General features: G+C 39.4%; 1 protein-coding gene across 1 annotated transcript in view; it reads left to right on the forward strand.

Annotated features, from left to right (window-relative positions):
* LOC109005353 overlaps window positions 1–13,635 on the forward strand; it is a 58,192-nt gene that overhangs the window by 8,905 nt on the left and 35,652 nt on the right. Inside the window, exons 3-5 of the mRNA XM_035692977.1 lie at window positions 94–2,349; window positions 5,577–5,652; window positions 11,424–11,546. Coding sequence (XP_035548870.1) covers window positions 94–2,349; window positions 5,577–5,652; window positions 11,424–11,546 — 2,455 coding nt within the window. The remainder of the gene's footprint in view (window positions 1–93; window positions 2,350–5,576; window positions 5,653–11,423; window positions 11,547–13,635) is intronic.

Raw genomic sequence — 13,635 nt, forward strand, 5'->3', positions numbered from 1 at the left:
ACATGCCTGTGATACATAGTGGTTTCATTTTTCTTTCTCTTTTATTTTTTTTTACTCATCAAAATAATTCTCTCTCTTTTTATGTGCCTGCAGGGGACTCTACACATAATAATGATTTGGAAAGTAGTTATGCCAAAAGTTCCAAATATCCAGGATCATTTTTGAAAGGATCCACAGTATCTAGTAAGTCAGATTCAAGGGATGACATGGAATGTACATCTGGGTTAGAAGTGGATTTTGATCACGGTTTTTCTCTTGAATCAAGATCTAATAGTAATACTTTTATTGGTGACGTAAAATCACTTGCTTGGGGTATATCCAGTGATACTTATAATCTGCACAAGGATACTTCATTTAGAGAATTTCTGTTTGTATCTGGCAACCATGGTGTGACTGTCCATGCTTTCTGTCAACCCAGTGGAAGCACTTCAATGGCTGGAACCACACTAACGGGTGACTTTGGGCAAGGGAGGTGGGTGGAATGGGGGCCTTCTTCCATACCAGCTCAAAGGATGGAGGAACAAGAAGCTTCCAGCTTGGGTCGTAAACCCACTGGAGATGCCATAGATGTAAACAAGACCGATGGAAATAGTGAGATTCCTCATAATCTTTCTGAAGGAGATGATGATTTGTCGAGAGGCATTGCTTCTAAAACATGGTTCCAATCTTTTTTCACTAAAGCCGAATGTATTAAATCTGATGACACAATATGGACCAGGTTCCCAGACAAGTCATCATTTCCTTGTTCCGCTGAGGTTGTTTCATTCAGTCTTTTTAACAGTAACTCACCACTTCTGGACTTCTTTTTCAAAGGAAACTCTGCATCAAATGAGGAGAGCTGGCAGGAAACAGTTCTTGCTTCCGAGAATAATACAGTTATGAAGTCAGATTTGGCTACATCTGTTTCAAATTGCAAGTCTGATGTTGTATCCGATGTTTTCAGTGTTGGAGTGAATAGTTCACACAAGTGCTCCAGAGTGTTTTCTAGCAATTCACATCACTTAATTGGATTCGTTTTCACATTGGTGGATGCTGTTTCTGTCAATCCTAGTGATGAAAGTGAGAGGAGCAAGACCAGTAATTTACTTCTTGTTGCTAGGTTAGAGAATTGGGGAATCCAGTGGGTTTCCTCATTGAAGCTTGAAGAAAGTCTAAGCATAGGCCCGGTGGTTGAGTGGGCAGACTTCCACTTTTCTGATAATCTTCTTGTTTGTCTTAATGCGTCTGGCTTAATCTTTTTTTATACTGCAATGACTGGTGATTATGTTGCATGTATGAATCTTTTACAAATATGCGGGCTTAACCCTCGATCTGATTTACTTGAGAAAGAAGAACTTTCTGCAGGCGTTGATGTGAAAATTAACAAAGTTGATGGAGTTCCTGAGAAGTCAACTTATCAACGTGGTTGTTTTGGTAGAAGAATGTTTAAAAGGTTGTTTGTTGATTCACATACTTCCCTCTTAGCTGTGGCTGATGAATATGGTGTAATATACGTAATACATGCTGGTGACTATATTCCAGACAAGTATTATACATCTGAGAAATTGCTTCCTCATTTTCAGCAATCAGGACTTGGTATGTTGGTTGGTTGGGAGGTTGGTGGTTCTGATATTGGACTCCAAAGGGGTTATTCTAGTTATGCTAATTATCTCAAATTTAGTAATTCATCCATGATGGATGGAAAATTCTCTTGCTTGGATAATATTGGAAGCAATGTACTTCAGAAAATCCAAGACATGAACCTTCATGGAGAGAGGAACCAACGTGACCCATGTTTAAGTGGCTTTTCTGCTTCAAATACTACAGATCAGAGGTCTCGTGATGCTGAAGGGCCATCACACACTTTGCGAAAAATATTGCTTTCCACGTGTAGATTTAATGAGGATGACTGTATCTGTTTTTCTCCTTTGGGAATTACTCGGTTTATTAAAAAACGTCATTTGAAGAATCAAAAGGGTTCTCAGGTCATTCATTTTGATCTGCGTGCGGAGTCTGCAGTTCATGATGACAGCTGCTTGAATGGGAATAAAATGTTTTGTCTACAAGGGAGAAAAGAAGCTTTTATTGGAGAAGCAGTCGGTTGCACATTCCAGGGATGTTTTTATCTGGTGACAGAAGGTGGTCTTTCAGTGGTTTTTCCCTCTATTTCGGTTTCATCTAATTTCCTTGCTGTTGAGACCATTGGATATCGGCAGTCAAGTATAAATACAGGAATTGGATATCAAATCAAAGATGTATTGGGAATTGATGAATCAAAACAGCCCTGGCCACTGTGGAAGCTCGAAGTTTTGGATAGAACTTTTCTGAATGAAAGCCCTCTAGAGGCAGATTGCTTATGTTCGGAAAATGGTGAGAATAATTTAAATTTATTGTTTTGTGTTTCTAGTTCTCTATCAGTTGGTATTTAAATTGATACCCCAAACCAGTGTTTCATATTCTCTATTTTCACTTAGTAAGAATCTGTTTTTTTATAGGTAATCAATAATTTCTATTCATAAGAAAATGAGGCATAGTCCAATTACACATGATGTATACACGAAGATCCTAACCAGGGTTTACAACCGGAAGTAGAAAATCATGGACATTTAGTCTATTAAAATCAATGACCCCCGCCCATAAGAACAATGTTTTAAAGAAGAGAACTTTAAGCTCATCCATTGTCATTTCATGATCCTCGAAGCTTCTATCATTTCTGCCTTGCCAAATGCACCAACACATACATATAGAGACCATCTTCCATATTGTTGCCACTTGTGGATTGCCTTGGAGTCCTCTCCTACATGCTAGAAAATCCACTAGCCTACTAGGCATGGCCCACGATAACCTTATTCCCAAAAAAATTATCCCACATGGTCCTGGCCACCTCACAATGTAAAAGTAGGTGATTTGCTGATTGCCTATTCTTCTTACACATGCAACACCAGTCCAACACCATTACACTACGTTTTCTTATATTGTCTGTTATAAGAATCTTGTCTAGGGAGGTTGTCCAAACGAAAAAATCCACTTTCAAAAGTGCTTTCATCTTCCATATATTTCACCATGGAAAAGTGGTTATGCCTTGGCTAGTCAGAACTTGGTAGAACGATCTAATTGTGAATCTACCTTTGTTGGAGGGGCTCCAACTGATCTTGTCTATGGTGCCCTCAAGTCACCCAAGCGGAATATATAGTAAGGCAAAGAACTTAGCGATAACCTCCAACTCCCAATCTTGTGCTACCCTAATGAAATCTAAATTCCGTTGAGGGGAACCAGGACAGAAGACCAAGAGATCAGCTACTGAAGCATCCTTCACCCGTACAAGCTAAAAAATATCAGGGAATGTTTCTTTGAGGCTTTGTTCACCGCACCATTTGTCGTGCCAAAATTTTACTCAAGAACCATCACCTACCTCAATACGTGCATGGCTTAAGAAAGTCTCCCATCATTTTCTAATGTGTTTCCACAAACCCACCCTCCCTAAGACTCCTCAAACTTCAAATCTTTAACTAACTTACCTAGGGACCCCCTTTCTAGTTGGTACTACCACAACCATTTACCCAAAAGAGCTTGATTGAACTTCCATAAAATTACAGATCCCCAATCCATCTGAAGGAGACAAAACCACTTTTTGCAAGTAGATAAAGTAAGAAGTTCCAGTTGATAGGATCATAAGCTCTCTCCATGTCTAGTTTGCAAAGAAATCCTGGTTCTTTAGATTTGAGTTGTCCATCCAAGATTTCATTTGCAATTAATGCTGAGTCAAGAATTTGTCTACCTTTGACGAATGCTTTTTGAGGTTTCGAAATTAACTTTTCCATCATCGTACTCAAATCTATTCTCTAGAATTTAAGAAAGGTTCTTGTACACCCCATTCACAAGGCTAATAGGGCGGTAGTCTCCAACATCCACGGACCCCATTTTTTTAGGAATGAGAGCTAAAAAGTAGCATTGAGTATTTTTTCAAACCTTTCATTAGCATGAAACTCTTGAAACACCCTCATGAGATCATCCTTGATCACTTCCCAACAAACTTAGAAGAAACCCAGGGTAAAATCGTCAATGCCTGGAGCCTTGTTACTAGCCATGCTATGGATCACTTTGCACACTTCATCTTCTTCAAACGGCCTCTCAAGCCACCTTGAACCCTATTGGTATAATAATTCAAAAGTTAATCCATCCACTTTTGGTCTCCATGTGTCTTGTTTTGAGAGGAGGTGCTTGTAGTATTGTACGATGTGGTTCTTGATGACTAACTGGTCCAAGGAATTTGCACTGTCTACCATCAATGCCTTAATTGCATTGTTCCTCCTATGTGAATTAGCCACCCGATAGAAGAACTTCGTGCATTTGTCTCCCTCCTTTAGCCATACTGTCCTTGATTTTTGTCTCCAAGAGATTTCCATCAATGTTGCTCTTTCAAGTTCTATGACTACCTGACTCTTGCGGATTCTCTCGGATTCAGAGAGAGTTCTTGCCTCATCCTCGCTCTCCAGACCTTGTAGCTCCTCCAAGAGAGCATCTTTGATGGGCCACATTTCCAAAAACTTATTCATTCTATTGCTTCAAATCATTCTGCAATGCTTTTAGCTTTCTTGCCATTTTGAAACTTGGGGAACCCTAGAAGAAGTACGACTGTACGACCACCATTGTCTGATCTAGAAATTGTCAATTTTAAGCCACATATTCTCAAATTTAATATACCTTTTCCATCTTGTGTACTTAGGCTATGTCTATTCATATCAATATAATTGTTTACTTACCAAAAAAAAAAAAACCTTCTACTCCCTTGGATGCCTCAACTGACTAAGATGATAGGGAAATGATCTGAGCATAACTTGGGTAGTTTTTTTTAATCACATTCAGAAAATGTAACTCCCAATTCAGAGTTTTCAGAAACCTACCAATCCTTGACCAAGATGGGTGTTCACAACTGTTGGACCATCTAAACGTGCCTCCAATTAAAGGAATACCCATAGCATGGTTAAGGTGAGACGCACACCTGATACTCGGGAATGAAGTGACATTAAAGTCCCCCCTATACAGCTTGGTATATCCCACCAACTAAGAAGCCCTGCCAATTATTCCCATAATAGATTTCTTTCCAAGTCAAGATTAGGGCCATAGACTCCTGCAAATGCACTCAAGAATCTGTCTTCTATATTCTTAAAGGAGCAAGCCACAGTAAACTCTCCTACACATTCATCCATTCTCTTCACCACCCTTTTATCATACATAATTAAAACATCTCCGGATGCCCTTTTCGATGGCAAGTACGACCAGCCAACATGTTGACATCTCCATGAACTCTAAACTAATTCTCTAGTGATAAATTCCATCTTGGTCTCTTGTAAACAAATTATATCACCCTTCCATTGGCGAAGAAAGTTTCAAATTTGGAGCCGCTCATTACACTCATTTAGAGGGGAATCTAAAAACAGAAATAAATTCATAACTACACTACTAAAATAATTTTGTTGGTTTAACATCGTTGAGTTTTACACATGTTGGATGTTTGTTTATTGAAATTGTGCATTTTAGGATATGCTAAACTGTATTCTGAGTGCATGCATGACATCTGGATGCTGCCATATCAGGGTGGGACCTGACAATTTCACGGATGCGTCGATTGCAAATAGCTTTGGACTACTTGAAATTTGACGAAATAGAGCAGTAAGATTCTATTTTTGCTAATTCATTATTGTTTTTTATTTTTTTTGTTGTAGAATGACTTTCTCGGCTTCTTGGTTGTTTGATCTATGATATTAGAGTATATGTCCCTTTGTACATATGCCCCATAGGGTGGTATCAATTTCCTTGAATTAAGGATATGAATTACTCTTTGGTCTATGCAAACAATATATTGTTTCTGTGGTTTAAAAATCTTGTTCCTTTTTAGATTAAGGCCCATATATTTCTCACATAAATACCCTCATTTCTTTTTTTTTTTTGATAAGTAAAAGTATATTAATAAAAGAATAGGCAAAGCCATGTTCAGTACGAAGGGTGTCCTAAGTACGTAGGAGCAATAGATACAAGGAAATCATGGAAATCTTGGCCATTAAAATTAACGGCAATGGCCCAAGTACAAAGAGTTCTAAAGAAAAAAGCTTTAAGTTCCTTCATCGATCTCTCTTTGTACTCGAACGTCCGTTCATTGCGCTCCTACCACACACACCACATGATGCAAATAGGAAGCATCTTTCATGCAGGCTTGATCTGTTGATTACCTCTCAAGTCTGTCCAACTAGCCAGCATTGCCACTATTGTCTCGGGCATAACCCAACCCAAGTCTAGCCTACTAAATGCCTCATTTCATATCCCTCGAGCTACCTCACAATATAGTAGAAGATGATCTACTGATTCTCCCTCTTTCCTACACATACAACACCATATGCGATGATTACCCCTCGTCTCCTCAAATTATCCGTTGTGAGGATCTTGCCCAAGAAAGCGGTCCACACAAAAAATGCTGATTTGAGAGGCACCTTATGTCTCCAAATCCTTTTCCAGGGGAACTGAGTTGGAAGCTCCTGTGACAGGGACTTATAAAATGAGCGAACCGAGAACATACTTTTACCTATAGCTATCCACCACAAAAAATCAGCATGCTGGTTACTTGGTTTGATTGAATACAAGAGGCTGAATCCTCAAATAAGCCACCATATTTACTCTCAATCACCAACTTCCATAAAGCTTTTGGTTCTTTATGGTATCTTCATAACCATTTTTAAAGTAACACCCTATTAAAAATCCTCAAACTTTTAATGCCCAAACCACCATTAGAGAGAGGATAACAAACCTTCTCCCACCTAACTAGGTGAAATTTAAACTCCTCACCTATTCCACCCCACAAGAAATCCCGTTGAAGTTTCTTAATATGAAGCGCCACACTTGCTGAAATAGGGAACAAGGATAGAAAATATGTCGGTAGGTTAGATAACGTACTCTTTATCAGGGTAACCTACCCCCTTTAGATAGGTACATTCTCTTCCAGCCTGCTAGTTGACATTCTACTTTCTCAATCACTGTATCCCATAAAGAAGCCGCTCTCGAGGCGGCCCCAAAGGCAGACCAAGATGTCATAGAGAGTGAGGCAATCTTACACCCCAAAATATTAGCCAACTGTCTTATATGCTGAACTCCTCCAATAGGCACCATCTTTGATATTTCCAGGTTCACTTTCAATCCAGAAACTGCTTCAAAGCAAAGTAGAAGGATCTTCAAGACTCTAACCTGATTATGGTCTGCCTCACAGAAGACAAGAGTGTTATATGCAAACAATAAATGCAAAATATTAGTAAGTCCCCCACCCGGGGATCCAATCGAGTAACTAGTCACACGCCCATTGGCGACCAAGGCTGAGGTCATTCTGCTCAAAGCCTCCATTACAATAATAGAGAGTAATGGGGATAACGGATCGCCTTGTCTTAGACTTTGTGTGCTGTGAAACAAACTTGTTGGGCTTCCATTTATCAGAACTGAGAATTTCACTGTAGATATACACCAACGGATCCATGATCTCCATCTCTACCCAAAACCACACCTCCTAAGAAGGTCGAGTAGAAAATCCCAATTAACATGGTCATACGTCTTCTCCATGTCTAATTTGCATATAATCCCTGCAGTGCTAGCTTTCAGTCTACTGTCTAGACATTCATTTGCAATAAAAATTGCATCAAAAATTTGTCTATCCTTTATAGAAACATTTTGAGGCTTTGAGATTATCTTTCCCACTACCTCACTAAGGCGATTCGCAAGTACCTTGGAAAAGATCTTGTATACCCCATTTACTAGACTAATGGGTTGGAACTCCCTAATCTCCGAAGCCCCAACCGTTTTTGGTATCAAAGCTAAGAAAGTGGCGTTTAGGCTTTTCTCAAATTGTCCAGATGAATGAAACTCCTGGAACACCTTCATGAGATCATCCTTTAATACATCCTAGCATGCTTGAAAGAAACCCATAGAAAACCCATTAGGACATGGAGCCTTATCTTTAGCCATTTTCCTCACTACTTCAAAAACCTCGACCTCCTCAAAAGGTCTCTCAAGTGGATGCCATCCATAGACCCAATAGAGTCAAAAAATAGCCCATCGGGCTTAGGCTGCCAACCCTCCTGCTCAGTGAGTAACTGTTCAAAAAAACCAACTACATGATCATTAATCCTCTACTCATCTTTACAATCTACCCCATCAATCTTCAATGACTCAATATTATTAGATCTCCTGTGAGAATTGGCTACCTTGTGGAAAAACTTTGTACAACGATCGCCTTCCTTCAGCCATAACGCTCCGCCACGAAATCTCTTCTAATAGAATGATCCTCTCGAGATCTGCAACTAGCACTAGCTTTTGAGCTAATTCTTCCTGTGTTAAGGTCCTAGACTCTTGTACCCTTTCCAGCTCCTGGATGTCCCTTGTCTTGCATTTATTGTGTTCCCCAATGTCCCCAAAAGACTACCGATTCCAAAGCCTTAAGTCTTATTTTAGAGCTTTTAATTTACCCGCAAACATGAAACTGGGAGTACCCTGAATCTAATAAGATGACCACCACTGTCTGACCCTATCCATAAAACCTTCCATTTTCAGCCACATGTTTTCGAACTTAAAGTACCGACGTCTTTTTTGAATCCCACCACAATCCAGTGTGATAGGCCAATGGTCTGAACGCAGCCGAGGCAATCTCTTTTGCCAAACCTCTGGAAAATGACTTTCCCACTCCGGGAAAATTAAGAATCTGTCTAAATGAGACCACGTTTGATTATTGACCAACGTACATAAACCCCCCGCCATTGGTAAATCCACTAAATTCAATTCAAAAATGCATTCTGAAAAATCTGGCATTGCTGGATGCATTCTTCTATTGCCAAAACACTCACTAGGAAATCTTGTTACATTAAAATCTCCACCAATATACCATGGAAGATCCCACCAATTATGCACTCCAGCTAGTTCATCCCACAATACACTCCGATCGTTGTCTTAATTAGGTCCATAAACACCTGCGAAAGCCCACAAATAACCATCTGATACACTCTTAAATGAACATGCTACCGAAAATAATCCAATAAACTCCTCCCTTTTCTCCACCACTCATTGGTCCCACATCACCAACATTCCTCCTGAAGCCCCGTTAGCTGTCAAATATGCCCAATTCACATATATACAACTCCATATACTCCTCACAATTTTTTTATTAATAACTTTCAACTTCGTCGCCTATAAACAAACAATATCTGCCTTCTACCCTCGCAGCAAGTTTCTTACTTGAAGACCCTTGCTGGCCTCATTTAGTCCACGGACATTCCACGATATGATTTTTGGTTTCATTTGGGATAAAACAGCCCCTTCCCCTTAGTCCTATCCCTAATGGAGCTGCCTTCAGAGTTCATGGACCAAGTTAGCCTTTTGAGTTCATGCTGTTTCTTGGTACAAGCTTTCCTTTGTTGTTGATGACCCGTTTTGATAGCGGTGAGTAATGCCATGAACTGCTCCTCATAACCTTCACACTTCAAACCCACCATTTCCTAAATATCCTTCACTGTGTTAAACACCTAGTCTGATACACTTGACTGGTCTGGAAACAAACACTTCAAAGGGATAGGATGCTGCATTTGAAAATCCTGTTGTTCCTCCAAATTCTCTTCCTTGAGCACCAATCCAAACTCCTCAACATAATCAATTAACACTTGGATAAGCCTCTGGGAGTTCTCTTCATTTGAGAGAAATAAATCATCACTGGTTGAGTCCCCTACACTATCTCCCAGTAAAACGACGTCGCTAGGCACCTCGGTATTGCTCGCCAGACCCTTGTCACCTCCCCCATGCTCCGTCGACAATTTTTGTGTACTCCCCGGAGGTAGAAAAACACTCGGTGGTGGTGGAAGAGCCACCTCTAACTCTATCGGCGTTTTCTGTTTCTCTTGCTGAAACAAACCTACCTTCGGCTGCACCACCACCTTCATCGGCGACTTCTGATGACATCGCATTGAAGACTCCGGCAAGTCCACCACCCTCTGGTGGCGGCGCGACGACATGTCTAGTGGAGGAAACCTTCCTCCTGCACCCACATAACCTGATCGGGCCTTCCACTCTTGCCGGGCCTTAGGTTGGGCCTAGGCCCAGGCCTATTAGCCCACCCCTTGACTTGATAGCTTTGCCCATTAGTTATACTGGCCTGAGCCAAATACGGCCCATTAGGACCCATCTTGCCACTTGAAGCCCTTAAGGGCTCCTGGAAATGCCCCGTATTTACGTTTAGACTAACCCCCGCCCGCCCCCCCCCCCCAAGATGCCCCGTATCATCCCTTTCCTTAATAGCCCCAACACACTTCATCACCTTTTCAACCTCCCCCTTCAAATACCCTAGTTGCACCTGCACCTCCCTCACCATGCAGAGCACCTCCCGCACGTCATTGACAATTTATCTCTCTCGAAAAGGACAACGAGCGGCTCGGTGCACATCTCCATCAGGCCCTCCCCCTTCGGCCCCAGTTCTTGACACCCTAAAGGCCCCCACTGGAGAAAGAGCTTCTTTGTATGATTTCAAGTACACCTCTTCCCCCCACTTCCTCCTCTGTACATCACCACCACCTCCATCTCTACTTCTGTTCACCTCAGTAACCTCCCTCCACACCTCCCTCATTCTTTTCCATCCCCTTCCCCCCTCTTCTTTTGGAATAAGAATGAAACTACGTCGACTCCCATCACCGTACACTGCCACCTCCAAGAATCTACCTCAGTTATTCGAACATCGTTGAACAATGAAACTCTGGTAACCCTCTCTTATTGACGAATAAAAATCCTTCCTTTCACCTATCGCACTATCCTTCAAAGCTCTCTCAAACCATTGTGCAGTGCCCAGCCCCATCAATAGTTCCTGCTTGAATCTTCTACCTCTTGTCTGATCAATCCCAATGCCACGCCGGAAAATAACGTACTACACATAAAAAAACACAATATTAGCTTGAGAGAGATGTCAATTTGTAGCCCAGAACCAAACTTTATAAGTTCATGAAATACCCTCATTTCTAATATTATAGAAATCTAAAACAAATAGAAACCAGTTAAAGTAGCCTACTGTAGTGCTGAGTAGGTCCACACCAAATATGTAAACTACAAATTAGAATTATGTTGGTCCTCAGCTTGCTTTTTGTTGCCTGCATCACCCTGTCTTGTTGCAAGCTTCTACTTCATAACCCTTTAGGACCAATAGAGAGCCAATGGAGGAGACAATATTTGATTCTAACCACCAGAAATTGAATGTCAGAGAATCTCATAAAAGATAGCTAGGTTTTTCTCTTTCTAATAACCAGACCAGAGCATCTTTTGCTTCAATTTTGTTTATATAAATATCATATTGAGGTTTTGTTCTTGGGTCAATGTGTGGAATGTATGACTCATGTTAACCAATGGATTTCTTTTTCCTTTGGGCGGATGAACAGATCTCTAGAAATGCTTGCGGGTGTAAATCTCGCTGAAGAAGGAATTTTAAGATTGCTCTTTGCAGCTGTTTATCTGATGCTCTGTAAATCTTCCAATGATAATGAGGTCTCTGCTGCATCAAGGTAAAATTCTTTCTTTGATTTTCACTCATTCTCACGGATGTTCTTTCTTTCACTTCTCGATAGGTGTCTTTCTTGTATACATTCCATGTGCTTGGATTGCACTTTTTAGTTATTGTTTTTTTAACTTATAAATGTGAATCTTGAACGTATTTTTTATGCAACTTTTCACTAATTCAATTGGCGCCACATTTTAGAATCTTGCATTTCGAAATCTCTATGGTCAAGTACATCATGTTTAGATAAAATATTGTAAAATAAATGTAGGATTTATTTATCTAAGGTACAGTAAAGGTATAATTCCAGTTTTTGCCCGCAAATTATCACATGTTTTCTATTTTGCACCTTAAACTATTAAAAGTTTCAAGTTGCACCCTAAACTACCTATATTTTTCTATTTTCACCTTCCGTTAAGATTTGACCATTAAGATTGTGCCATTGGCCAATCTTTTGTTCATTTTAGCACTTCAATCTTAAACGTGGGCACAAATTGAAAAATATGGGTAGATGGGGTACAAATTGAAACTTTTGATAGTTTGAGGTGCAGAGTGAGAAACAGATGTTAGTTCTTTGTTTGGTGAGTACATGTGCATGTTTGCGTAACTTATATTAAGAACCCGATATACAAATTTGTATCTCATTTTCCTTTAATATATACATGTGCATTTGTGCATATAGGTTTTATGGTTTTTCCTTAAGTAATGTGTGAGTGTTTTTTTTTTTTTTTTTGGGGATGCCACATATATTTATTATGATCATGACTTAGCTTCTTGATCTTTTATCTGACTTACATTTAGATGCTTCTTGGAGTTGATTTTTTTTGTCTACTATATTGGTATGTGTTTCTCATTTTGTATGTCAGTTTCTTCCTTCTATCTGGTTTAACCTTGCACTGTCCTCCTTGACGTGTTTTTGGATGTGAGTTACATTTAGATGCTTCCTGGAGTTAATGATTATCTTTTTGTGTGTATTATATGCATGAGTTTATGAGTTTCTCATTTTGTATGTGAGTTTTTTCCTTCTATCTGGTTTAACCTTCATGTTCTTTCCTACTTGACATGTCTATATTCATTAGCATTTGTTTTAACCATATATGGTAATACATCTGAATTGAATCCCATCATGTCACCTTCTGCAAGCTGGTGTTTGAATGAAAGTTGATGGCATATATAGGATGGTGATATCTGGAATTGGTTCCTTAACATGCATAGTTGGTAACAATAACAGAGTGCTTTAGTACTGTCTATCCGAATTTGATGGAAGTTGTAATTGATTGATTATCTAGACCTTGAACTGTTTGTCATGCATAACAGGATCACCATGTTAATTTGTGTGTCAACTATGTTCAGTGGTTCCCTTGTGCATCTTGCTGAGGGAACTTCTTTGATCGCGTGATGTTACTTATATAAAAAAACTTTTTAGATTGTGGGATGTGTAAAGTATAATGGGCTTAATGTCCATGAATTTCTTTTTTCGGTTGTAAATCCTATTTAGGTATTGATTTGTTTATGGTGGTGCATATGGATGGAGAGGAATGGTCGGAGTTTTGAGGATTGTGAATGGACAATGGACGAGATTAGAACTTTTTTTCTTAATACTTTATTCCATTGGTCGATTGTAATAGACTTTAATTGCATGAACATACATGATTTCCTTGTATCTTTAGACACTCATGCATAGGGGTTGCTCTTGTATATGTCCCATGTACTTGGCTTCGCCTATTTTAATAAAATCCTTGTTTACTGATAAAAAAATCCTATTAGTATTAGTCATGTATAAGTCCTGTGTATTTGGTTATGCCTTTTATTATGAATAAAACTTCTTGATTATCTTTTAAAAAAAGGTTTTGGAGGGCAGAAGAATTGGAGAAGAAAGATTAATGAGTAGAAAATCTCAGTCCTACTCTCTCACTATTTGATACGCTTGTACTTTCAAAACTAATATACCGTGTACCTGTATTCGGTGTACATATTATAATCATGCCATCTAACGATATGAAATAAATACTTAATTATGCTTTCAAAAGGAAGAGAAAAAGAATGACCAGAATTTGTATTTCATATAGATATATAATTCAGAATATATATTATTT

Source organism: Juglans regia, chromosome 1 (assembly GCF_001411555.2).
Source record: "Juglans regia cultivar Chandler chromosome 1, Walnut 2.0, whole genome shotgun sequence".
Taxonomy (NCBI): Eukaryota; Viridiplantae; Streptophyta; class Magnoliopsida; order Fagales; family Juglandaceae; genus Juglans; species Juglans regia.